Here is a 27171-nt window from a genome sequence, read left to right as displayed (position 1 = left end):
TATAAAACGAGTTTCTTGTATAACTAGTAGCCTATAACTTATAGAAAAAAAGTTGAAAATTGCTTAACTTATTTTGATGCGTTAAAGCAATGTAAAAACATATGTTGTCATACCTTGTTGATCATATAATGGTTTACAGTGTCCATAAGAATAATTGGAAAAAAAATAATGAATTAAAAACACCATTTTAGTCTTTTCAGTTTTCAAGCAAATCAAATCTGGCTGAAAAGATGAAAGAATCAATGGAATCAATGCAGAAATGATCAGTCGTGTTACTGACCTGCAGTAGGCTATGTGAATTACCAATATATATCAATAGTCCTCCTGTCACATAATCACTAAATGACCACTGAGCACTTCCACAATATGATGTCCATTATTCTGTCACATGGAATGCTGTCTCTTATCACATCCAAACATCCATTTTTGTTTTATTTCCCTGCACAGATTGTTCCACAAACAACATTTGGCTGTTGCGTTATTTACAGAAATGGTGCTTTGACAAATCTGTCATTTTTCACGAGCCCAATATAGCATTTGAGCTATTGTGCCCCTGTCGGTATTATGAGATGCCCACAGCTAATGTTCTGACAGCATCATTTAAGCCACGTGCGATTGACTATATTCAAATTCAAATCGGGATCTTTCTTCCTTTATCCACACCTGTACACATCAAGCAAAAAAGGCCACTCAGAAAAGATGTTAGCGCTCATTCTAATGATCTGCCATCAAAGTTATTGGCACACGCTACAAAGCAGACGCTCTATTCATCCGCCGCTTGAGAAGCTTCGCACAAACAGAGGCAGTGCTGTACTGTAGCCTACCATACGTGTGGGTTCACATCAGCGCCGAGCAGATGGTGTCAGTGTAAGCAGAGCTGCTGAGGCCCTTTTACACGCTTCCATGTGAACCTTCACTTACTTAACTCAATGTCTCAAAGTGGCTGTCCTTTCCCCGCACTTCACCGTTCGTCGCAGTTTCTGTTGAGGATGCCAGAACTATCGAGAGCAAATATCACAATTCACTCCGCGTCACATGGCTGAAGCTATAGTTCAACATTCACACGGCAAGCGTGAACTTATAGAGACCAAGCTAAAAATTGTTATTAGGATGCTTTTTCTCAGCATTATTTTCAATCGTCTTAACAACATAGGCTAGCAATTCATTCTAAGTGTAGCCTAAGTAAAAAAAAAACAATGCTAGACCTTTTCAGAACTTACATTGTTGAGGATTTTTGCAACATGTGTAGCCATGTTTATAAAAATGTCAATTGTTGTATCATTCACTCTCAGAAAAAAAGGTACAAAAGCTGTCACTGGGGTGGTAGGCTACCATTTCAAAAGGGTAGTAGCCTACACCTATGCTTATATAGTACCCTCAATGTACAATGTATTTTTAAAACCCTGCAAACCTCTTTTTGTCAAATGCTTTGCTTGAAAATTGTGCATTATTTCAAATAAATGATGCTTGGTTTGATATTTTTCTAAACATTTTCTATTTTTCACTTTTCAATGACCTTCATGTTTTAGGTGTCTTATATAGCCTACTTTTTGCAGCCAATATGTCTGTCTAAAATTCACAGATATCAATGCTCACTGTGTTTTAAAATCAATTTGTTCCTTAGACTGTATTAATGAAAGAATAAATCAGCCTTAAGCCTTGCTGGTCAGGTATCAGATTACTTTGAAACGCTTCAGAATCGCCCTTGCGGTGGAACTCTCGATTATTATTGCGTCTGGAAAGGTTGAGATTTCGGTTGTGCTTGTGGATAGAAGACAGAAACAGGACATTCGGCCTCGTAATGGACGGTAATAAAGAAAAATGTAGCCTACTTGGTGGCCACAAAATGGACTTCAGCCTCTTCTCGTTCATTACTGAAAATGAGAAGGGAGGCGAGATACAAAAATGTAAGTGTAATTTAGCTGTGCCCGGGCAGAACAATTGAATGAGAAATGTGTTGATGTTAAACGGCCCCTCAGGAGACAATAACATTCATTTAATTCCAGCACTGCCGTACAGTGTAACATTGGAATGACAGAAGACGTCTGAATATCCATTGTGTTCGCACACGGTTTTCGCAGATTTAAGGGCCTCGGCTGTCTGGCGACAGAAAGCGAGACAAGGGTGACCTCGGATAATTACCACTGTCCAGTGATGAGCTAAAAAGCGCAGCCTTTCAAAACGCCTGAATAAAGGTTGTGTGTGCTTGAGTGCCTTCATTAGATTCATCTCAGCTTGTGCGAGCGAACGCATTACCACTAGTTGACGGAGATCAGACAGACAAAAAGCTCATTTAAGTGCCCTGTAATGGAGATGGTCCTGACACTCCAGAAGTTGATGATCTCATTGGGCAGCAAAAAAAAAAAAAAAAGATTCTGTATGAGGTGAAATATCAAACTCCAGCCCCATCTAGTGCTCATATTACCACATCGCATCAGCACCTGACACGTGAATCACTGTATCAGAGAATACGTTTCATATTATTTTAAAGGAATACAGAATACTTTCAGATTTAAGATGCAGAATGAATATTAATAAATGTGGTTCTCTATTCCAGGGATCTATGCCATGTAGTCAGAGGGATGAGTCAGACATGAGTTACCATCAAACAACACATTATATTGTAGAATTGTACTCTGTAAAATCCAACAGTGATTCTAACTAACATTTTTTAGTTAACTTTTCTTAATGTCTTAACTTTATTGTAAAAATCTAGTAATCTGTACTATTCACATACTATGCTTTGTTTACTCAGAAAACCCAAGTTATGAATTGATTGGTTTGAGTGCGGTTTTTGAGGCAGGGAAATTCTTAAAGTTGCAGGTTAGAGGACCCAACGACTCAATGTAAAAAAAAAAAAAATGTAGGAACTAGATTTTCTTTAAAATATACTTATAAATACGATTCAGAAGCTTCTGGAGTCGTTTTTGTGAGAGAATTTTACTTCCGCGTCTGAAAATGGGCGTGACGGGCGTGACGTAACGGGCGGGAGAGCGGTCGATTCAGACAACCGGAAAACAATGAATCGGAATGGCATTCCGGACGCTGAGGAAATACTTACTCGTATGACAAACCACAGCCATACAGTTATGAGCCTGCTATGCTGCCAAGAGAGCAGGGACAGGCCAGGACTAATGTCAGACAGAACGGTCAGAGACAAATTGAGTTGTGGTGTGAGGAGAACCAGTGGAGAACAGCCAGTAGCGGAGATAGCGTGGGTGCTTGGGTGCGGCCGCGCCAGGGCCCCGTGCCAATTAGGGGCCCCTCAAACGCCGCCGATCTTGCGTCACTGGACAGGAACGGGGCCCTCGCCAGCAGTGATGCCGGTAACGCGTTACTCTTATCTGAACACTTTTTCAGTAACGAGTAATTATTTCCAATTGCGTTACTATTTCCAAACCAGTAATCAGATTAAAATGACTTATCCAAGTTACTGTGCGTTACTATTTTTGTCATTTTCTTTAGTAGAAATGATGGCTGATATGCGACATGAAACCGAAATGTGTGTGAGAAGGCAGAATCGCGACACACCCCTTCCAACTCCCAGAGTTATCCTTCCCGTCCAGATCCAATGCTACCACATCTTTAAATTACTATTGGTAAATTATTGTTTGTGGAGGTTGCAAAAACTCCGGCCTGTCAGGACATCGAGTCCACAGGTTTCCAAACAAGAAAAAGGACGGTGCTATATATCTTTCGTGGCTGGTGCGGTTTGTGCAGGTGAAGAGATGCGATTTCTCTTCCGCATCGGCTTCGAAAAACGCGGTCGTGTGTAGCGCTCACTTCAGATCGGAGGATTATCATCCCGGCGATATGATGGAGTTTAACATGGGATGCCGAAGCAAGAATATTGATCGTCGTATACTGTACCAATGGCATCCAATAGTGTGATATAGGTAGTCATGCCCTAAATAGAGGCAACTTGTAATTGAAAAACAAAATTACTCAGATTGTTTAAATATTCAAATCATTAATTTTCTGTTTATGTTATAACCCAGGCGAAATGACGATGACAAATTAAAATACAAAAACTACCTAAAACACACTGACTCATGCCAGCTCTTACTGAACACCAGCCTACTCTGCACTGAGCCGAGGCTGAGGCTCCCTGTCGTGACGTAAAATGACGCGATGTTGGAAAAAAAGCCGTTTTTACGAGCAGTCCAAGAAACGCTCACTTTATCTACTAAATTAATGCCCTTATGTCGTTTTAAAACATTTTAAATCCTGCATTAACTTTTCATATGGTATTTTCATACAAGGTTATATATTAATTTAGAATTTTTTTTAACCTGCAATATGCTCTAATGGACTTTTCACTAATGCAGTCATTTTTCTCTGTTTGCATTCACTCATTTCCCAAAGTCATCTTGAATGTTGAATTGTCAATACAACTGAAAAATTTGAGAGAACATCACAAAAGCTGACTTCATAAATTGATGTTGATTTTCCTAAAATGTTTTTAGTCACCATTATGGCGATTAGTGATCCCTTTGGTTTGCCACTTAGAACTTCATTTTTAGGGGCCAAGCACCGAAGGTGCGGAGGCACCTATTGTACCTGTTCTGGTTCTTCTTATTCTTCCGTTTCTTCTTCTTCCGACTGGACGTCTATGGCAGCCCATAGAAACGTTTGCGGGAAAGTTGTTTTGGTTTGACATTCTGATAGGGGACAGTCCTAACATTAAATACACCAATTTTGGTGTCTCTAACTCATTGCCTCTAACGCCACCACCTGCCCAAAGTTTCAATCAAATTATGCTAATAACTTTTAAAGGTGCTCTATGTAACTTTTCTACTAAAATGAATCCTTTTTTTATTGCCTGTGTGTGAAGGGGTTGTAATCACACATTAAAATGATCCACTTGTCGAGTTTTGCTATTACCTCTGAAGGCCAGTATTCCTATTTCTATGTGAAGTCTCCGGGTCGGATTTACCGCGAAATCCAACGGATGTGACGTGCGTGCGCGCTCCCGAGGCTCTCTCCTTATATACAGTCTATTGTAGGCGGTCAGGGAGTTACGTCCGGTTAAAGGCGCAAGTTTATCGGCTTATATCTCAGTCAATCTTTGATCAATATTCCCAAGACTCTAATCGTTCGTAGTGCTAGACGGGGCCTTTCGAACGAGCCCACCCCCGAGGTCCAACTCGCCCGGCTCCCCGAGTTACAGCCGTTCGAAATCGGGATTCCCAGCGAACGGCGATCCGGTAGGGGGCATCCCCGAGGCCCGCCACTCTAGCGTTCGGGCAAGGGTTCCCCTGGGACCTCCTCCCCCGAATTTGAGCTCTCTGGGTCTTTGCGTTCCAGAGATACGAGCGATTTTCTTCTGAGATCGTGACGTCACCGGCGTCCGCAATTTTGCAGCGCGCCCGATGGTTTTCTGCTAATATCTCCGCGAAAACACCACCAAAAACTATGGAACTTATATGGTTCTTTTCAGCTCGACTATGGTCCCAACGAGCTCGGTGCTCGCCGAATCCGTCAAGTATTCGCCGAGATATTTGCGTAATAGACGGTATTGTCTATGAGTTCGAGCACGAGCGCTCTTGTAAAATTTGGTTGCAATCTGAAACATCACCACTAGAGGCCGCTAAAAGTTACGTAGAGCACCTTTAAGAGCTATCAACAAAATTATTTTTTCCTCTGATTCCTGAGCTCATGACGATTCGATCGTCATAAAAATATGTCCGCCACTTTGAATTGTCCGAAAAACCTACTTTTGCGAACTCGTCCTAGATGGGTTGTCTGATTTTCACCAAAATTGCACCAGATCATCTCCAGGGAGTGCAGACAAAAAGTTATGGAATTCAAGTTGTTTCGCTTAACCGTTTTCGACAAACGCACAAACTAATTTTACGTAGCGCTTGCGAAAACAGACGTAAGGCTGTATCTCCGCAACGCTTAATCGTATTTAGACCACACATGGTTCATGTCATCACAAGCATGACCTGAGGCTACCTGCTGCGTTTTGGCGCAGCGCCATATGAAATATGAAGAATTGCTATTTTTGCTCATAACTTCTGAACGATTTGTCCAAAAATCATAAAAGTGGTCTCGTTAGATTCAGGGCCTCATGCCGAGTCAACTGATATCCAATTTTCCCAGATCGGCCATTTTGCTAAAATGATGTATTTTTTGAACACATGAACGAATTGTTACGAAACTCGGCATGGGTCATCAGTACGATGCCCTGAAGGAGCCTGAGAAGTTTCGAAACAGCACCTAGTGGTAAAATGTATTTTTCAAATGCTTATAACTCTTGGTGTGGTTGACTTATTTCACGGGAGTCATCTCGTTGGGTTCCTGAATCCTTGCCGAGTCCACAGATACCAAACATTCTAGGTTTCTTCTTATGGTTTGTGTAGCGTTGTGATTTAGCGCTTAAAAAACATTTGCCGATATCTTCGAAACCGTTAACCAGTTTGGAAACATAGGTCGCTGGCTAAATGCCAATGCCCAAATATTGATAGTAAGGGGTAGTAAAATTCAATCAAAGTCACGTGTCAGACATTTTTTACGTGTTTTTTCATATAAATGTCTATAACTCAGAAACGAATTGAGATATTTTCACCAAAATTGACACACACATGTATGGGCTCAATCCGAGGACACATGCAGAAAATTGTGGGATTTTGCCTCTTGATGGCGGTATAATAGAACAAAACATGAAATTCCCATTGACTTCAATACAGTTTTGTGATGTAAAATGCTATACTTAACAAATGCATTGCTGTAACATTATGAAACTCAGAATTTGCCACCAACACCATCCCCTGAAGGTACTCAAAAGATTTCGAGACAGTGCCACCTGTTGGTCAAAAGTTAGAATTAAATTTCCAAAAACGCTAATAACTTTTGAATAAATATGCCTATTGTAATGAGACTGGTCTTAATAGATTCTTTGGGTCATGCCGAGAACATAGATACCAAGTTTGACGTATTTGGATGAACTTCCTGTCCTCCATCTTGATTTTCATTAAATACCTACTTTTTCAAACTCCTCCAAGGCCGATTGTCCGATTTTCACCAAATTCGAATCGTATCATCTCCAGACCGTGCTGAATAAAAGTTATGAATTTCATGTTGATAGATCAAACGGTTTTCATATACCACAGCATCAAATTTGAGGCATGCTGCCAAAATATCTATTCAGACTTTATCTCTGCAATGCCTTCACATATTGACACTATACTTTGTATGTGTTATTGTCACCTCACTCTGACCACATCACATCTATTTCGTAACTGTGCCACCTATTTGTCGAAAGTGATAAACCATTAAATCATATTTTTAGTTAATGATTTTTAGCCATTTTGCCAAAATTCTCTTAAAATGTCTTTAATTGCTCCTTGCTGCATTTGGTCTGCCAGTCCCACCCATGATGGCATCTGATGACACTTCTTGCACTTGGCCCCGGCAATGGCTGCTTGCAGCTATATTTACTATTGTAATTCTCTTCCCATTGATGCAGTGATGCAACAAGAAAGCAGTTATTTGGTTTCAAAAGGAAGAGAAGTAATGTATGTATGAATGAAGTGTAAACTATATTTCATGTCAATTAATGATCTTTTATAATTTTGTTGCTAACACTTAAGTCCTAAACTCCTTATGAAACTTTTAATTGGGTTTATATAATCCCTCTATATTTGTGACAATCTTGCAATTGATCATGCTTGAGTCACACAGACTTCAACATTCAGCATGCAAAACACAACAATGGTAACAATTATATTTTACTTAAAGTAAATTATCAAGTACTCTCTACAGTTCTTTTTTAGTTACTAGAACTCAAGTGTAAGTGAACTATACTAAGCATTTGTCAGTACCACATACTATTCCTATTTCACTTGTTTTTTTAAGGCAATCGGTTTGCACACCTTTTTTTAAGTAAGTCTAACTAATTAGATTTTACAGCGTCAGTAAATTAGCAATAGTACTGCAATAAGGTCCATTTATTTATTTATATTACAAGCATCATAACATCCCTAAAAACCTTTTAAAAAAGCATATATAGGCTATACAGTATATATATATATATATGCGTTTTTGCTTTTGATTTTCAACCACAGTATGCAATTTTTAAACGATTTTAATAATATATAGGCTACTTAATAAGATATAATTATATATAATAATGCTGAATAATAATAGTCAGTTTAATTTGAGTTAAGAAACACATTCACCGTTTAAAGTCAATGATAAGGAAACACTTCCTTAAAATAATTCTGTGTTAATATAAGATCAACAGAATTTTGTTCATATCAGCCTGCTTAACCTCTGGTAGCTGTGTTTTAAAACAAGGCAGCTGGTTTCTAGCTGGTTATCAGTTGGTCAACTAGGAGCCTATACCAAGAACCTGGTTTGGGTGGCTAGCCACGAATGTTTCAGTTTAGTTTACGCCAACTCTGGGTTTTAGGCACCATGAAAGCAGCTCGGCTTTTAGTATCGACATTGTTCATTACAATAGGCACTTATATAGTAACTTTAATAGTTTAAAAGTAAATGACCGTGGCGTGACGAAGGCTGTGCCAATTCGAAGGCTCTTTCAAATGCGGCCTCCAAATGCTTCGTTTTCCGTGAAATGAAGGATAGAACAGTTGGACCCTTTGCGTACCCCAGAGTTAATTGCAGCCCAGAGATGACAGGATTTTATTGAGAGAAATTGCCAATTTACACCTTCAAATGCAAGTTTGGGTTTCAACTTACTCAAATATGTAATGATACAAATGTAAAAATAATTGACAAAAAAGTTTAAAGCGGTTCAAATGTTGACGTCTTACTAAGATGCGATTATATATAGTTTATGATATTCTTTATTATACAGAAATGGACCATGGTGAATATATTTAGACAGTTTAGACAGACCTGTTTTGTTTTCAGGAAATTGAATATAACTTAAAAAGTCCAGTACAAACGTTACTGCCGCCCATCAACTGCAGCTGTCACAGTTGCTAGGCGTCACGAACAGTACTCCGTAGGCTACCGTCCCATTTAACAACGCTCTGTTCGACCTTCGTGCCCTTCGAAGGATGCAGTCTTTAAACTGGGACACAGCCTGTTCCAGGTATCTCAAACCAAAATTTAACCAATCAGCTGTGAGCAAAGTGACACATGTCCGATGCAATAAAGTCACTCCCCCTGTTTCTACTTCAAATTACTAGTGTTGTAGTCAAGACCACCTAAGTCGAGACCAAGACCAGAGTGTGTTGAGACCAAGACAAGACCAAGACTTTGTGTCTTTGTGGAAATGTCTTATTTAATCAATAAATACAATTAGAACAATAAGACACTATAGAGCTGTTACCAATCAAATCACTAACAATGAAAATTCATCTTTGTGTTGCAGAGGTGGCACAGAAGTTGCATCTGAATTGGTACAATTACACCTGCATAAATAATGTTTGAAAAATAACTTTTTAAATATGGAAATTTGATGGGAAAATAAAATGATAGGTCTACTTTTAAATATGAAACTGAAATCAAAACTACGGAAGCCCTGAACCGCAAAGTAAAAAAATAAAATAAAATAAAAAGTACAATTTTTTTTATAGCATTTCGAGAATAAAGTAATATTTTGAGAATAGAGTAAAATTCAAGAGAATACAGACTTCCGTAGAAGTTCTTTGTGTGTGTGTGTGTGTAAAGAAATGCGTTCGTGAAGTCGAACTGCCTCGGACATGGATCTAATCAAAATAGTAGCTTTTTACTTTTATCTGGGCTTTCAACAAAAGGAAATTCTACAGGTGCTAATACGATCCAGCAGATAGTAGCCTACCCGAGTAGTTAGAACCTGACTGATCATATATGATGGTTTCTGTCTTGACTTTGAATCATTGAATGTGCAATTCAAAATAAAAAAACATGAAAAGATCTAAAGTCTGACTGAAATGTACAGAAAGAGAAAACTAGAGAAAATTTTGTCAGCCTATTATACCAGAATTGCCATTTTGGCACCTTACTGCCGGATTCATTACATTGTTTCTCATTAGATAATTTATTATGGCATCATCTGCCAATTTTATGATGTCTTTAAATGGCTAAACAGCCATCAGTAAGTCATAAGTTAGTTAAATAAGTGATAACTCTGGGACTTCTAGAGTTTAAACCCCAAACAAGCCAGTTGCCTGCTGATGAGGCACGTGTTTCTATTTCTACTGTTTTTTTGGACTTGCAGGAAGAGTTATGATTTGCCAAGACCTGATTTGCCAAAACCTGAGATGTGGTGTCACCTACAGATCATAGAACATTCACAATATAATGCTGCTGATGGATACATTCATGTCACTTTATAACCAAATAATTAAACTCATAAATCAACCAATAAATTAAATCAACAGCAACAAGGATTTGTGATTTTGTAGCACACAACAGCACTAACCTGAAGCCTCTCAAAACGTCATACACATACAATTAAAGTCATTCTAATTAGTGAACAGACTTGTAAAAGTTAATTTGAAAACCCTCTGAAATCATCAGGGATTTGCCAGGGGCATTTTATACATAATGAAAAAAAAAAAAAGAAAAAAAAATCTGAACAAAAGCTCACTTTTTGTCCCTCTCAGCCGCAGCAGAGTGCAAAGGTGGCCCGCAGTACAAACTCGTTTAAAAAAAAGAAAAAAGACAAATTCAAGCAAAAGACCTCCCTCTCTTAAAGTCATGAATTGGTAACTAAAGGACTCTCTCCACTTTAGCAGTGTAGCAAATGGAAGAGACGATTCATCAACTAATGCTGCTGAAGGATGGATAAAAGAGGTCTCATTTAGAAGTGTTTACACTGTCTGAGAGAATATCCTTGTTCTTGGAAATGTCATTGTTGGGATTACAGCTGAAATGCATGAACTCAGCCTCGAGAGAAGCATGACCATAACATGGTATTTAACTCGCTCTACAGGTTAAGAAAAAGAACTACTTCTAATGAAGTTCCAGTGGTGGCAAACTGAATCTTCAGCATCATTACTCCAGTTTTTCATTGTCATATGATCCTTCAAAAATCCTTCTAATATGCTGACTGACTTTAAACATTTGGTTTGTTTGGTAGAGTGTATTACAAGCCAAGTCGCACTGATTTCATAACTAAAATACAACATGTAAAATATAGGAAATATTTTTAATAACTTTATTCTCTTTTTTTCAATAGATCTGTACAACCAAAGAATCAAACCTTGTAGCGAGTCTGGCAAAAACTGACCTGTACATGTCTATGCAGAATTTCTTACACTCATTTAAATAATCAAATGATTAATTATCTAGCTAAGCAAACATTGCAAACCATTCCTACCAACAGAGAACAAATGAGTACGTTAGATTTTGGAAGGTGGGGATGAGACAGAAAAAAACCCCGTTCCCTTTTGCTTCCTACACTCGCTCCAAGTGTTTTTACAGTGAGACATCTTATATTTACACACACACACCTGGACAAGTCTAAAGTAGCGTGATTTTTCATTACACGAGAGCGGGTAGGAACATACAGGTGTCCACATTTGAACTGGTGGTAGGAAGCCATGTCAGTAAAGATATGAGCGTATGCAGAGGTTAACTGGACTTGATTAATACATAAACTGTAAAACAAACAGACCTAAAGACAGACCAATGAAACGTTTCGGCTCTGAGGTCGGTGTGGTTCCTTATTCATTCACCTGTAGTGCAGGCATATAATGGACGGCGCACGTTCACTCAGGTAAAGTACTTTGAAATAATTGGACTAACGTTAATTACTCTCCTCGAACACAGAATGGTAATAAATGAAAAGCTCATACCTGAGATGAACGTAAGAGAGTACAGAAACGAGCTTGTGAGGGAAATATTGCAGAAAAATTTCGCAGCATAGTGGAAAACCGTGTAAATACCCCCACAAACGTCGAAACCTGCTTTCTTTTAGACGACGTTACTTTCCGATGCTGTCAGTTTACATTTACTTAGCGCTCACTACCGCTAAATTAAAGTGAGCAGGGTGTATTATCGTTTCAAAATATAAGTGTAAAAAACTATTTGTTTTTGTCCAGATTTTTCTGGAGAAGCCAGATATATGCAGTGACATGGAGCTTTTTTCATCATTATTTCTGACACTGGAAAATTTATCAAGGGCATAAGAAACTAACAACTGCAGTGCCAACAATCAAAACAAACCGTTACAAAGCTAAAAGCCTGGAAATGTTCCATCCAAGGACACCCATTGACATTCTAAAGTCCATCAACATTAGATTAGCAATAATTCAGCAGCAGAAAAAGGGGCGAGCCTTGGCCAAAAAGCCATTCAACGACTGAAAGAGCATGATCAATGACAAAATACAAAAAAGGGAATATTAATCTCTGCGTCATTATACTTGAACAAATAGTAATAAAGAAGACCTAATTTCATCCCATGTAAAACCAACATAAAAAAGAACAATGGATAAGGCTTAAAGCTTTACTCCAAGCCAGGTAGGTGTATCGACAGCTTCTCCTAGGAGCCAATTGGGTGGGTTGCTGGGATTGGACACCGTGTAACATGTTATGTACAGAATGCAAAGAGACATTAATGGCAATGGGTCTAATAGACGTGACGTTATTGCGAGACTGATCTTGAGTGAGACGAAAGCAAGCAGCCCATCACACTGATAATGCGACATGTGACTCGACGTGCTTTGGAGCAGAATTACATGCATACAAAAACACACAGACCCATTGAATGCAATTCATCCACCCAGAAGGGAAGTGCCCTGCTGTCCTCATCACACAGTAGTGTTCTGGTTTGTGTAGTTATTCTTTTAGTGTCTCCACAGATAAGAATTAGCCGTATAGGCCCTTTTGCCATCTATTGCAGCACCATTCAAGCTCTAGTGTCCCTCTAGGGCTGAAAACTCAGTGTAGTCTTTCCTAAAAAAGGCCCAAAGGTCAGGAGGGCACAGACGTCTCCTGGATTAACAGACTCTGTAATCAGTGAAGTAAATGAAGTGATGCTTAGTGTCAGGCCTATTGACGCCGAAGGCAGTTGGATTCCTACAGATCCAGAGTGTGGGGAAGAGGGAGGTCATGAAATTGGCTGAGTATTACCCTCTTAAGGCCACACTGTTGTACAGACAGACATAGAGATGGAGGACATGGAGCTGTGGTCGTTTATTCCTTGTTGAACTGCACGGAGAACCACCTGGCTGGGAAGTGAAACTGGGACAAAGCCGTGATAACGTAAATGCAAACATGATGTCTCAAGTCTCAGGATTACATCAGCAGCAACAACACTGAGTCTTAACTGCACCATAGTTATCTTCACAAATGTACTTTTTTCTTATCACTACAGATTTTTCATCCACGGCATGATAATCCACAGTCTGTTTTTTTGTGCTGGAAGGAGTCTGATCGGACGGAAAACATGATTAACCTTTATTTAGTTACAATATTTAAATGTACAGGAGCACAGTCAAGAAAACTTCAGTCCTTGTTGGTGGTTCAGTCATTGACGCTTAGCTCCCTCTTCGTTTTTTTCTCTTTCATACAGTACATTGATTTCTTACGTAAGGGGATAGAAAGAAAAAAAATGAAAATAGAAAAAGGCAGGACGGAGGGGACAGCGAACCGAAAAAAGAAACTCCCAGAGCCAGTGATGCGCACTTCATGTAGGAGGTGGTGGTGGACACGGTGGGTGAGGAGGACAGAACCTGCTGATATTCATGATGAGTGATGATAATTAAGGGGCAGGTGGGCCATGAGGTGAGTGAGGAGAGGAGAGCGAGGGATCTCTGGAGGATCAGAAACTGTCCACCCAGGTGCCATAACTTCGCTCTGCCAAAGTGCGGTTGAGCAGGACCAGCTACAAAAAAGGAACCAAGTATCATCATGTTATTCATGCTACTCATTATCGAAGACAAATGCGAAGCATGAAAGACCCCCCTTTAAAATGAGTGAGATTGCACAAGAAAAACAGAACTGAGAATGTACAGTTTCTCAATATTTCACATTTTTTGCACTTTTGCTATGTCAAATCTATAGTTTAACTATTAAAAGGGTGACATTCTTGCAAAAAAGAAATTAAGACATACCGGTTTGAAATAAGAGGATGAGTAAATGTCAAAATTTTATATCGGAGTAAACATTTTTTTTTAAAAATAAAAGGCTTTAATAAAAAAACAACCAGAGAACAAAAGAAATATAATTTTTCCTCCTTTCCCATTAATAATAATTGTATTAAATAAATTTAAAAAATATTATGGTAATTTTACCTCCTCTCCCACCATGTTCCACATGTGTACTAAAGGAAGTCCTGTGTTATTGTCGTAGTTGGTGACCTATATGAGAAAATTGCCCATTAAATTATCTGATGGTTGTAAACAGCATCAACATAAATGTCATCCATTAATGAATGATTTAAAGACTCACTTGTGCCAGCAATGGAACCCCTCTTGTCATCTCCTCCAGCGCAGAATTGGCCTCTGCTGAGAACCGATCCTCTCCTAATGAAGACGTGAACAACAGTGAGATCCAGCTGGAACGAGCTGATGAAAAATTAAACTTCTAAGATTTAAAAGAACAAGGCATACCTGGAAGTGGGGCAATGTTGTCTAATAACACTTCTGTTCCTTGGAACGGTAATGTCACAAAGTCCGATCTGAAAAGGAAAAAGTTAGGTGGGTCCTAACTTGCTGAAAAGATGTGAATAGCATGTGAAGGTGGGAGGTTGATCATGACAAATCATCTATTGCCATCATGACTGCATAGAAATCATGCAAATTATTTTACCTTATGCCTAAACATTCATGACAAATTTTACTATATATATATATATAAAAAATCAATACTATATTAAAATACTAAACACACTACCATTCAAAACTTAGCAAAAAAAAAAAAAAAAAAAAAAAAACCCGAATTCAGCAAGGATGCATTAAATTGAACAAAAGTGACAGTATAAATGTTACCTTTTTTTTATTTCAAATAAATTATGTTCTTTTGAACTTTATATTAATCAGAGAATTATGCAAAAATGCATCAGTTTCCACAAAAATATTAAGCAGGACAACCGTTTTCAACATACGATTCCAAACCAGCTTATTAGAATGATTCTGAAGGATCGTGTGACACTGATGATGAAAATTCAGCTTTGCCATCACAGGAATAAATTAAAAATGTATTCAAATGAGTCACTTTAATTGTCATATTTCAAAATATTACTGTTTTACTGTATTTTTGATCATATAAATGCAGCCTTGAGACATTTCAAAACATAAAAAAAACTTAGCACCCTTAAACGGCAGTGTTCTTGTATATAATACATATTAAATTGATATGTAATTATTATTTCTGTATAAAATTGTGTGTTGTGGACAATGCACGATACAGCTGTTTACTTTAAGAATAGGGCTGTCAACGTTAATGCAGTAACGCATGCGATTAAATTAAAATCCTTAACACTTTAAAATAATTTAACGCAAATAAATTACTGAAGTATGTGTAATTGCATCATTAATCTAATTTATGTCACGCAGTTAGATGATCTTCAAAGTTCAGGAGTTTATCCCGCTGAGCATCTACAAAGGCGCAAACACCTGTAACCATAGATGCCGTATACGTAGATGCCACATTGGACCCCTACAGACATGTCTGCACGCCTGCCATCTTGCAACGTTCAGCATGTCGTCACTCACATTAAGAATCAATGATGACACAACATTGCTCAGCTTCTGGTTGTAAAAACCACAGATTTAAATTTCTGAAGAAATGGGATAACCTTTTACAGGTGAGTGTGTTGGTTTGTGTTTTCATACAGGTTTTTAAACTATGGCAACTTTTTAATGTCATGTTAGCTGACGCCTTAGACTTAATCAGATGATTATGCTAAACTAACTCAATATAAGGCAATTGCAGATTTAGATTTTCATACATGCTTCTAACTACGGTTGCAGACACACAGTCAACTTGCTCTCGAATGTTTACGGACAGGCTTTGACAGTTCCAATTTGGGAGACGGCTTACGTATGGTGGGCCATTGAAACATTATGTGGTATCCATGTATATTTATCTATGCATGTAACCCCGATAGGCGGAGATTTCTATTCTAACACTTTAACCTGATTTCACTTTAATCTCTAATCTTTAATTGAAATCTTATTCTGGAGATTAGCGAGTCGAAAGATCCAGAAAGCAAATTCTTTCAAAACAATCAGTCCAAAACAGTGCTAATGTAAAGAAGGCCAGGCTGATTACATCAGAGATGGCACAGAGAATAGAGACTCACATTGCATTTTAAGTGAATTATTCATTCCAGTGTGTGTTTCCCTCACGCATCGTGCTGTGTGAAATACAGACTGAACGTCCCACTGCTGTATGGCCAGATGATATGCAAACTACATTCCTCGGCTGGAAAAGGCAAACCAATGTCTTGCTAGTGAAGTTTTGATGGATGAGGATTGCAATCAAGGTAAAGACGTACAGGAGTCGTACTGTAAGCACACGTGAGTCCGTTATATCGATGCGCAAACAAATAATGTATGTGCACTGATCGCACATTGTAGGCTATTTATGCACGACACATTTCATGTACAGGATAATGTTTTGATTTGTCTTGTGTTTAGACATTCTGAATGGATCCGTGTGCTGTAGTAGGTATAGGCAGTCAGGTCAAGGCGGTTGGTTTAGGGCTTTTTTTGTGGTCCTGTTCAGTTTTGTAACTTGTTGCAACTCGACTTGTCTAAAATGTAAACGCTCTTTGCTGTCGCACTGTTGAATTCTAAAAAAAAAAAAAAAAAAAAAAAAGTACAAATTTCTTTTGTAAACGCTTTGGCTTTGGTGTGCATACATTTATGAATTATATGGACTCCTTATATCATTTGGTTATTTGGTGTACTTTTTTGGAAAGGCACCTAAATTTACCTTGAAAAAAGCTTGCAGAAAATACAGTTTTGTGAGAATCACCCTTCAATTCACCCTTCTACTTTGCTGGATATAGCAAATGATGACGAAATGGTGTATGTATAAATGGTGTGTGCTTAAATTTCATGATAAGCGTGCGATTAAATCACACATAAGGGTGCAATTAAATTGACAGCCCAATTTAAGAACTTAATAGTACATTGATGAGAGGGAGAGGTGAAGAAAAAAAAAAGAAAAAAAAAAAGGGGGGGGGGGGGGTTGTATTAAACCTGATCTGTCGAAGCGTTTCAATTTTGACTCTGTCGTAGCCTCCATAATCAACATATCGAATTTCCACTTCGGTTGAATCTTTGTAGAAGGAGATGACCTGCGCTCGCCACCAGGCTCCATCAACAGCAGGGGCCGCACAAATCACTCCAACTGGAAAAGAGATGAGAGAGAAAATGAGTAATTCTCTACAGAATGAGGAATGTGAAAAGAGAGAAGGGGGAGCCTTTTACCTTCAACAGGTGATGGCAATGGGGGAGTGCCGGGCTGTGAATAGCACAGAAACATCTGCTGGTCCAGACTGCGCAGTGCGTGGTACGTAGGGTGAGTGTGTTGCTGGACAAACAGGTGACCGGCTGATACAATGTTCACCACGATCACCTCCACTGTCACCCCACTGGGCAACAGAAGCTGTACCAGGCAGATCCATTGAAGCACTATGTTAGTATGTCAAAATCCAGGAATTATCTGATGTTTTTTTGTTGTTTGGTTGCAGTTCGATTTTATTCAAGTAACATGACCAGAAAACTTTCATAAATCCAGTCTTACAGGATCGGTCCTATTGAATTTAATGTGATAATTTACGCAACAACAAAAAATCCTATGTACAATTTACACAGAAAGTGTTAGAGTGCTGCATGACCGTCAGAATGCTGCCTTAAAAGGTAGCTGCCCATGTAGTCTGCAGGAGTGGGGGGGGGGAAGGAGCCAATCTTACCCAGGAAGTCATGGGCAGAGAGGGCAGCGTTAGTGGTGGGGGCGGTGGGGCGTACAAGTTGGTCAGGTCCAAGTCTTTAAACTTCTTCCCAATCAAGGCCAGCGCCTTATCTACCTGCTGCTGGCTTCCTAAGAAGCAAACCAGAACAAAAACAATTCAAAGAGGCTATGGCTGAACTGGAAAAATATGGCCCTTCGGAGAGACTGACTTACCCTCTATATGGCAGATCTGAAACTCTTGAGTGTAAGGCAGGGTTGAAATGTAGATCTTAGCACCAGAGCTCTGCTTCAGGAAGCTCACATATCTCCCTTGTTTGCCGATTAGCCGTCCCACTAGATGCTACAAAATCAGAGGAGAACCACAGATATCAAGACAGGTTAATGAATTTATACATAATGATCGACTAGTTAAGTTAATTAGCTTTAATTAACGTGTGCTACGCATTCAGGCCGTGGTGTTGACAAAAGTTGCTCTGTGCTTTGACATTTAGATAAAGGCCTGTAAGAAAACATGCAATGAGTTTTTCTTCATTCCAAAATAGTTTCAGAAAAAACTTTTGATTGATGGAAGTAGAATAATGTGAATAAGAATAAGGGTTTAAAAGGAAACACACCTTTGGCACCTCAATCTCCCACACAATAAGATCTGAGCTCTGTGATTGACAGGTCTGGCTGCCACTCGGCTGGCCGTCTCCCACCCCCAAGGTGGAACAGCTGTCCACTGAATCCATGCTATTCACATCTGAACCTGTTATGAAACCCCCCCACACACACAGACAAATGTCAGTCAAATGTGTCAAAATATAAACATACAGAATCATTTCATTGATTTCAGCAAATGTTTGAAAAATGTAAAAGTTTAGTCAATTTACTATTTTCAAAAAACATTTGCAAAACCTTAAGATTCACATTGGTTAAAATAAAGGTAAAAAAAATATTATACACATACACACATATATAAATATAAAGAGATACATAAAAAAAAAAGACATAATTAATAAAATACATTTAAATAAATAAAAAGAGTTCTGCCAAATGAATAAACCAATCAATATTACCTGCAACTAATCCTGGGGTGGTCTGCATATCATAGAAATATTATATATAGTATTGCATCTGAATATTAAAGGTAAAATGTAGAAAATAAATATTTAAATAAATGCATAAAATAAAAAAAACTTCCATCTTAAAGAAATCAATAATCACCTGCAACTAATTCCAAGATGATCTGTATATAGTAAAACCGATTGTTAGCATAGTTTGAAAAATATGGCATCCGTTCCACACATTCTCCTGACAACATTACTGCAACCCAAATCAATGACTTTCAGGGGGTCTAAACAGACCATTCTTTAACAGACTGAACGCAAATGCCTGCTTAGCCAGCCAGGTCATCACTGTTTGCTAAGTAACCATGGGGTAACAATAACAAACACAACAGATGAAAAGGACCATTAACAAACAAAACAACCAGCCTCTTCACTCAGGACGAAAACCATGCCACTATTGTCCTGGATTGAAACCATTAAAGCAGTAAGCTTATGACACTTTTCCTCCTACTTGCAGTCGACAGCGTCAACAATTGCCCATTTACTCCCATGGGAAACTAATGGGAATAACTAATAACTAATGGGAAAAAAGCATCAAGGGTCTGTTACATTTTCTCCTTTTATTCAAGAGAGGACGGGCTGAGACACTAGGTGCTGCCAGTCTCCACACCAATCTCAGGTCACAATATGGCAGGAGAAGGATCACCAGCAGCAGCTGGTGAGGCAGTAACACCTCACAACGGTTCAGGCAAATCACCCCACACATACAAGTGATTCCTGTCATCAAATCAACAGAAAAACACTCTCTGCATTCAAATACAAACATTGCAAAATGGTCAGTGTGGTGTATAGCCACGTTCTGGTAAAAACATCCGTTGAATAACTAATAACAGAACAACTACTGGCGATTTCTAACACCTGCTCTGAAGTTAAAAAAGCAAGACACCGCTGACATCCATGTAAGGAAGTTGCTGTAGTAAGGAGTGGTAAAAACAGCTGTGCACATGCGGTTGTGTTCATGTAACATACACTGTTTGGGAATTTGAGCATCCCATTTCCAGAGGTCTATTCACAGTTTGTGAGATACCCTTGACTTAGGCTTTTTTGCACTACTACATCTGGCCAAATGTCAAGAAGAGGAGGACTGATGCTGTTTGGATTTAAACACAAAAACAAAGCCAATTGAAAACCGTGAGGGCGTCAGTAAATGATTCCAATCCTTTGTGCCTTCCTTCTGATGAAAATTCAAAACCTTTGTGGAAAGTTAGATTTGCATCAGCAAAAACGTTTGACACTACACAACATGAGCCATGGGGAAAAAGCAAACACAGATCGCTTTGCATTAATGCATGATAAGTGTATTACATCCCAAACTATTAAGTAAAGCACAATCAAACAATCTCCCAAGATGGAGTTCATGTGAAGTGTGCAATACTGAGAGATGCTTTGAGACCACTGAAATTAAAGGAGAACTCCGGCGCAAAATGAACCTTTGGTCTAATAAAACATTGGTACCTAGTCAACCGTTCTCTGAGATTTGTTTTCATGATAATCGAATGTAAAGAGTTTTATCTCTAAAAACTGTTTAGTGTATAACGCTAGTAATGGGGGCATTTAATAAGTAAAAAGAAATCGCTAGTTTATACCACTAACAAGGCTCAAAATAGCCCCACACGAACACAGTAACATAATGAGAGTCTCTACATGCAAAACGAAGCATTGAGAACTTTATACGTGTACAGACCGTTTAATAAGAAGATAAAGATGAAGACAGTCCACTTCGTGTATACAGACAGGAGCCATCTTTGGAAAACAGACTCGACTAATCAAACTTATCTTATCTTTATCTTCTTATTAAACGGTCTGTACACTTACAAAGTTCTCAATGCTTCGTTTTGCATGTAGGGACCCTCATTATGTTACTGTGTTCGTGTGGGGCTATTTTGAGCCTTGTTAGTGGTATAAACTAGCAATTTCTTTTTACTTATTAAATGCCCCCATTACTAGTGTTATAGGCTAAACTGTTTTTAGAGATAAAACTCTTTACATTCGATTATCATGAAAACAAATCTCAGAGAACGGTTGACTAGGTACCAATGTTTTATTAGACCAAAGGTTCATTTTGCGCCGGAGTTCTCCTTTAAAGGACTTCAATATTGTGAATTTAATTTCAGTTTGACTAAAGGGACAGTTCACCCGAAAATAAAAATTGTCATCTTTTACTCTCCCTCATATAATTTCCAAACTGATTGATTTTTTTTCTCCTGCGAAACAAATTGCATGATATTTTGAAGAATGTTTCAACTGTTTTATTCATAGAACAACAATGGACCCCACTGACTTTAATTAAATAGACAAATATATTTTTCCAATTATATTGTGTTCCACAGAAAAAAGCCTGAGGAATGTTGATTGACCTAACATTGGTTATTTAAATAATTTTGTGATTATGCAAACTTGAGAAGTGTGTATTATCATCCGACGCACCTAAAATGGATTCGGGTAGTTGGTGAGCCACTGTGTTATTTGGCTCCCACAGAGTAAAGTGAAAAAGGTTCGGATTGACTCGAGATGGGTGAGTAAATGACAGAATTTTCATTCTTTTAAATTCTTAAGAACTTTAACTCACCTCCTGATTGGTCAGCTTCTACCTCGCTAGCGGCGCCATTCCTGAGGCCTGTTCCATTCAACCGTGCTGCTTCGCAAACCGTAGCAACATTTTCTGCAGTAAGCGGAGACTCCTGAGGAGCAATTAGAACAAGACTCTCCTGCAGTCCATCTCCATGACCCTCTGAGGCCCTACAAGTCCCTGAAATTTGAATGAGGTCCTCCTTGCTTTCAGAAACTGTCGAGGACAATCCCGTGCTATGGAGGTCCTCACTGCTGACGCCATCCTCGGATTGGCAAGTGCTACATCCCGAGTCTTCAACCAGAGCTTCCTCCGCCTGCAGCTTGGCCAGAACTGGCGTTGACTCCAACTGTTCCCCAGACGGCACAGTCAACAAGCCTTTTTCCTTCTCATTCTCTGGCATCTTCCAGAGCGAAGGTGCCAGACAACCATTGACAATCTCTTCCGCTTTCTGTGCGGCCCGAGACTCTTCACTTTCCGTACTTTCAGGAGGTACACACAACTCTACTTCCTTACCATTTACAGCCGGCGTGCTGCTGTCAGGAGCTTCAGAGCCCTTGCTGTACCAGGACTCACAGCTGCTGACCGCCATGACCTCCTGGGTGGCTGCTGAGATGACCTCAGAGATCAGCCCCGCCGCGAGGCGCTGGAGCTCCTGCATGTCTGGACTGGTCTCAACCGGCAGGCCCAGGTCTCCGTTTTCATGGTGCTGGGGCTCAGTTGATCTTTCCGAGAGGGGTGTACTGGTGGAGTTGGGGAACGAGGTCAGAGTCAGAGGTGTTTTTGGGCTGCAGGTCTCCAGCAAGACAGCCTCGCCTTCCGTTGACAACGCAACGGAGGCCAGCTCATCTTTTGAAATGTCAGCTGGCAGATTCTGAGCGCATGTCGGTGCCGAGGTTTCAGTGGCCACCTCTCCCTCAGGTTCAGGCCGCTCTGCTTTGGCTAGCTCTGCGGGACGCTGCCTAATTAGTGGTTGGTTTTCGACTTGCTTCTTGATTGAAGCAGCACTTGCTAGATCTGGCGGAAACTGATTTGAAGGTTTGGTGTCAGTGGCGGCCTCTGGTTCTTTGTGATTAGGGCTCTCCTCCACTGTTTTTGTTGGGGTTGAAGATGACACAGGAGTCGTCTGCCTGGTGGTCTCTGGGTGGCTTTGTGGGGGAAATGATTTTGCACTGCTCTGAGGAGTGCTTAGCTGTCCACTTGCCAAGACAACTGGAGGGGCGCCAAGAACCTCTCCTGCAGTGGCTTTTAGCACTGGTGTGTGAATCTCCGCTACAACTTCCTGCTCAACAGGTCTGTGCTCTTTGGCCTTGACTCTGTCACGGCTGGTTCTACGGTGTGTGCTGCTGGCTGTGGGGCAGCTCTTGTCGACCAGCCCATTGCTGCCCTCGCCAGAGGAGGTCCGCAAGCCCATAACTGACCCCTCCTCACTGTCCCGGCTGGTGATTCGCTCTTTCTTGCGGGAGATGTACCACCACCAGCCTATGAGCGCTAGCACTCCAGGAAGCGTATACGGAACAAAGGACCGGAACCTCAGTGGCATCTCCTCTAGACCCTAGCAGCTACACCTGCAGATAAAAAAAAAGTAAAAAAATTTGTCAAATTGAGTTAAAGACATAACAGCAAATTACAGAGCTCTGACATGTCGCACTATAATGGACAGACCATAAACTTGACATACACACCAAGCAGAACCATTCAATCCTATTTCAAAAAGTTAAAAGATATATACATTTTTAAACAATTTAAAAAATATATACCGGTATGCATATTATACTATTTACATTATTTATTACTTGAACATAAAAGTACAATTTATAATAACTACAAATCAAAATTTAGTACCACTACTGAAGTTGGATCTGGCCTATTGGTATTCTTGTTATCCATTCTAGTATAAATAGTTTTTTTCTTTATTTTATTGTTTAATTAAAAAAAAAAAAAATACAAAGAAACAAACAGGGATATTTAGATATGCCCCCAAAATTTTACATTCTAATAAAGACAACACAACCAATATTTTTAATACTAGCACATTCAAAGCTAGTCCTTAAGGACCACAATTAGGCCAAGTTATTTATTTTGAAAATAACCAAAAGACTGTACATTATCCCACTAACGACACAGCTACTTAAATATTTAAACGAATGGACATAAAATATTGATACGAGTTTATGAATTGTATTGATATAATTTTTATTTTATTTTAAAGAAGAGAGCAGAGTGATATGAGACAAGCTAGTGAGGCTGGAAACCAGTAGCAAACATTTTACCACAGACAGACCAACCAGAAAGCATCCAAGAAAGATGTGTAATAAAAAAAAAATACATTTCTTGTTAGGATGCGTTGCCTTTGGGAAGAAGTGAAAGAATGGGTGACTCATACTCTCATCATGGAAAATTGCACCCTAGTCAACATTCATTCCTTTGTCTTGTTCACTGTCTGTTTAACATTTAGAAAACAACTAACTCACAGTTAGGCAAGATGCATGGGCATTAAACATCTTGCATTGAACTATATAAATTTTTTTTTTAAACGGCATCTTTCACAAAAGACAGATCCAATCATAATGTAAGCCAGTAATCAACAGGAATCTAAAAAAATAAATAAAAAAAATCTTAACTTAGATTGCATTTTATATTGCATTGTTTGCAGCACTTTTGGTCAGGCTGCTTTACAGTGGGAGAGGGGAGATTTCTGTGCAGCCATGCAGAAACTTCAGGGACAATATCACATGGCTGACACTCAACCTCAGAGGCTGCTGTGCTGGGAGCTACGTGCCATGTCTACCTCACTGCTTGAATGGGAGGAGCATCCTTTCAGAGTTAAAAAAGGACATTCATGCATGCCTTTCCATCATGGGAGCAGCATATCCCAGTCTCAAGAAGAGGAGGAACACATCATATACAAACCCCTCCCATTCACTCCTGTACATAGTAACCAAAGATAAAGGGGTTTCTATTTCTCTTCAGCTTTCAGATAGTGTTTCAAAAGACAGCCTGCCAACTGCCTCTCTGACTGTCAATGAATAAGGACTACAGCATGTAGCATGTGAACAAAATACACTGCAAGAAAAGAAAGTTGGTTCTGAATATGTAAAGAAATGGAATTTATTGTAATCAGTTTGAAATATATTTATATATAAGTAGATAGCCTCTAAAGAGCAACAGCATTAATCGAGCTAAAAAAAAATACACCCATTCTGCTGTATTGTTCAACCCATTTCATACATCATGTTCAATTCTTACATTTATTTATTATTGCTGTAAAAGTAAAAAAGAAAAAAGAAAAAAAAAGGGTCTTAGCCTACATTTACATATCACATATTTCGATGACAAGATTGCAAAATCTGCAAACCACTTAAATGAAAATCGCTCATATAGCATTTAACTTGATCTTCTGAAATTGAAAAACTTTTCATTAATGAAACATGAAAACAAATGTACCCTACCTATTTTAAGTGCAACATAAACAGCTTCCAATTCACCCCCAAAAATTCTACATTTCAGATATTATTAATAACATATGACCCACTCTCCATTCCTATTCTCTGCTGAATGAAACAGTAATAGCTATGGAGGGCTGGTCTGGTCATACAATGCATGCAATAATATTACTACTATACTGTCTGTTAGCGCTATCAGTCTCGAGAGCTTCAAGCAGCCGCGTTAAACGAATAGTGCAACATGCTGAAGTTTCTGCACAGTAAATGACAAACTGATTCAGGAAGACCGTGTTCACCTTCAGCATGAGGTTAAATAAACGCTCGCCGAGTTAACGCACGCTGTCATATCATGGCCTTGCGCGCGTGCGCGAGCGAACCATAGAAAAAGACCCGAGCGCGTGCTGCACGGTGGCTGTTCGACCTTGGGGAGGTGTAGAGATAACGGAGAGGGCACCGTAGCCAGTCATTCGCGCAACACGTTACATACGAACCCATTGATCGCTAGTAAGCGGCTTACTAGAGCTACTGCATTCAGAATACAAAAGCGAACCTCTGAACCCTCCAGCGCGTGCGGTGATCGTTACGCGCAGCGGCCACTGGCAGAGAATTACACAGGACAGCCACAAAAGTGACGTGCGCGCTTCACCGCACTGACAATGCAGCGAAAGTCAATAATATAACACGACATATTTGTGCATAAAAGCGCATGTATTGGCTGAGACAAATACAACACGTTAAACCAGATGTATGCGAGGTTGTAATGCATGCTGCGTGTGTTAGCAGTCAAGCTAACGGTCCATGGCTGCTGCTATAAGGACTAAAGGGCGAAATTTGAAAAATAAAAGCAGGAGCTTTAACGGTTTATGACAGCAATGAAACATACACATAACCGAGTTGATTAAATAAAGGAGAACCCGCATAACCAGTAAGCGAGGTGATGTTGACCTACAGTACGCGTGGTAGGCCGCTGAATGAATTACAACCCCATGCAACCATTCAATCTAAAGTACTGACCGCTTCAAGTATCTTGACTTTAAAACGATTTCACCGGGGTAACCCTCCACCGAGTGCTCCTTCAGTGAGGACCTGAATTATCCATGAGTTCACAGAAACAACTCGTCCATGTGTCTCGGTACATAATTCAGCTGAATGAAGGTGCGAGTTGACTTTAACGCGCAAAAGGCGAGAGAACAAAGCAGGAGAGCGTGTTTTCCGCTGTCATTCTGCAGAATGACCACACCAAAATTACAACAGCTCCAAGTAACATTATGAATTGGACCTCACAAATATCCAACTTACAACTCCCTATGGAAAAATCCAGATTTTCATGGTTTCTAGCTGGTAGGAACAGAAACAAATCAGCAACCAGCTTGTCAACCTAGACTAAAATGGTCAATATAGTTTGTGGAACATCTAACATTGGTCCTAGTCAACCAGCTACTTACTAACTTTAAAATACAGGTCATTTGTATTCCAAAACATGACAACGTCACTGGTCATACCAGTTAAAGGTGGTCAAGCTGATCTTTGCGACATGGTACCTGGTCTACTAGATAATTATGACGTTTAATAATTGCTTAATTAGACGAAATTAATTGACGTGCAGGACTTAACCCATGCATTAGGGTTGAACTCAAGATTTGGCGACAGTTAGCCGCAGTAGCTAAAGCGTTTTAGATAGCTGATAGCACTGGCGCAATGTCAAACATACACTGTCGAGCCATTGAAGCTGGAAATCATTTATCAAGATGAGATGATTGAATGTAAGATGGTTAAAATCAGTTTGTATGATTAGCATAGCACACCAGACAGCAGGACTAATCAAGAGAGGCGGCTAAAATGGGCTCCCTCTTTGCGGTATAAGCTTTACCTATCAACATATGAAGTAAAACCCGAACACGCGATTTATACTCACTCTGTTTATGCGTCCGTCGCACCGCCACCGTATATTATTAATGTTACGTATTCAAGGCCCAGCACAATCCCAACGTGTCCCCCCTCTTCGTGTGTGTATGTGTATGTGTGTGTGTCTCTTGTCTCTCCTCCCCACGTGTTGACCGTCCGAACGCACACTCTAAAAACAGAGACGCATCAGCTGATCAAATCTCGCGATAAGTCCGCTCTCACTGTAAATGCATTGAAATGTCGCGAGATTACAGTGGTCTCGGACTTCGCGAGGCTACTGGGGACATTCTTTTGGTTTTTATAATTTATAGGGAAT

The 27171-nt window shown here is 39.5% G+C and overlaps 1 protein-coding gene across 2 annotated transcripts; it reads right to left on the bottom strand.

Moving 5' to 3' along the window:
- Nucleotides 1-13239: 13239 nt before the first annotated feature.
- Nucleotides 13240-27028, bottom strand: akap1b (A kinase (PRKA) anchor protein 1b). 2 transcript variants are annotated; one of them, XM_056271921.1, is made up of 11 exons: nt 26866-27028; nt 21505-23072; nt 18441-18574; nt 18040-18166; nt 17828-17955; nt 17343-17520; nt 17112-17262; nt 14514-14581; nt 14353-14426; nt 14196-14261; nt 13240-13786 (listed from the first exon to the last, which is right to left on the bottom strand). In XM_056271921.1, the coding sequence occupies exons 2-11, from the start codon at nt 23045-23047 to the stop codon at nt 13724-13726; spliced, it is 2532 nt and encodes an 843-aa protein (XP_056127896.1). In that variant the 5' UTR covers nt 23048-23072; nt 26866-27028; the 3' UTR covers nt 13240-13723. The 2 variants fall into 2 exon arrangements, with proteins under 2 accessions (XP_056127896.1, XP_056127897.1); XM_056271922.1 differs by lacking the exon at nt 26866-27028 and adding an exon at nt 25965-26134.
- Between the last annotated feature and the right edge of the window lie 143 nt (nt 27029-27171).

The sequence above is a fragment of the Rhinichthys klamathensis genome, unplaced genomic scaffold (assembly GCF_029890125.1).
Source record: "Rhinichthys klamathensis goyatoka isolate OS25496 unplaced genomic scaffold, OSU_Roscu_1.1 h1tg000329l_1, whole genome shotgun sequence".
NCBI classification, from domain to species: domain Eukaryota; kingdom Metazoa; phylum Chordata; class Actinopteri; order Cypriniformes; family Leuciscidae; genus Rhinichthys; species Rhinichthys klamathensis.
Note: the sequence above shows the minus strand (reverse complement) of the source record. Positions and strands in the feature narration are given on the sequence as shown.

Bases quoted from the DNA above. Each gene is read 5' to 3' on its own strand.
- akap1b (XM_056271921.1), bottom strand. From the start codon at position 23,047: ATGCCACTGAGGTTCCGGTCCTTTGTTCCGTATACGCTTCCTGGAGTG. The intron at 18,575-21,504 runs GTGAGTTAAAGT...GTTTCATAACAG, and splicing joins AGAAGCTGACCAATCAGGAG to GTTCAGATGTGAATAGCATG. The intron at 17,956-18,039 runs GTAAGTCAGTCT...TTTGCTTCTTAG, and splicing joins TCAGATCTGCCATATAGAGG to GAAGCCAGCAGCAGGTAGAT.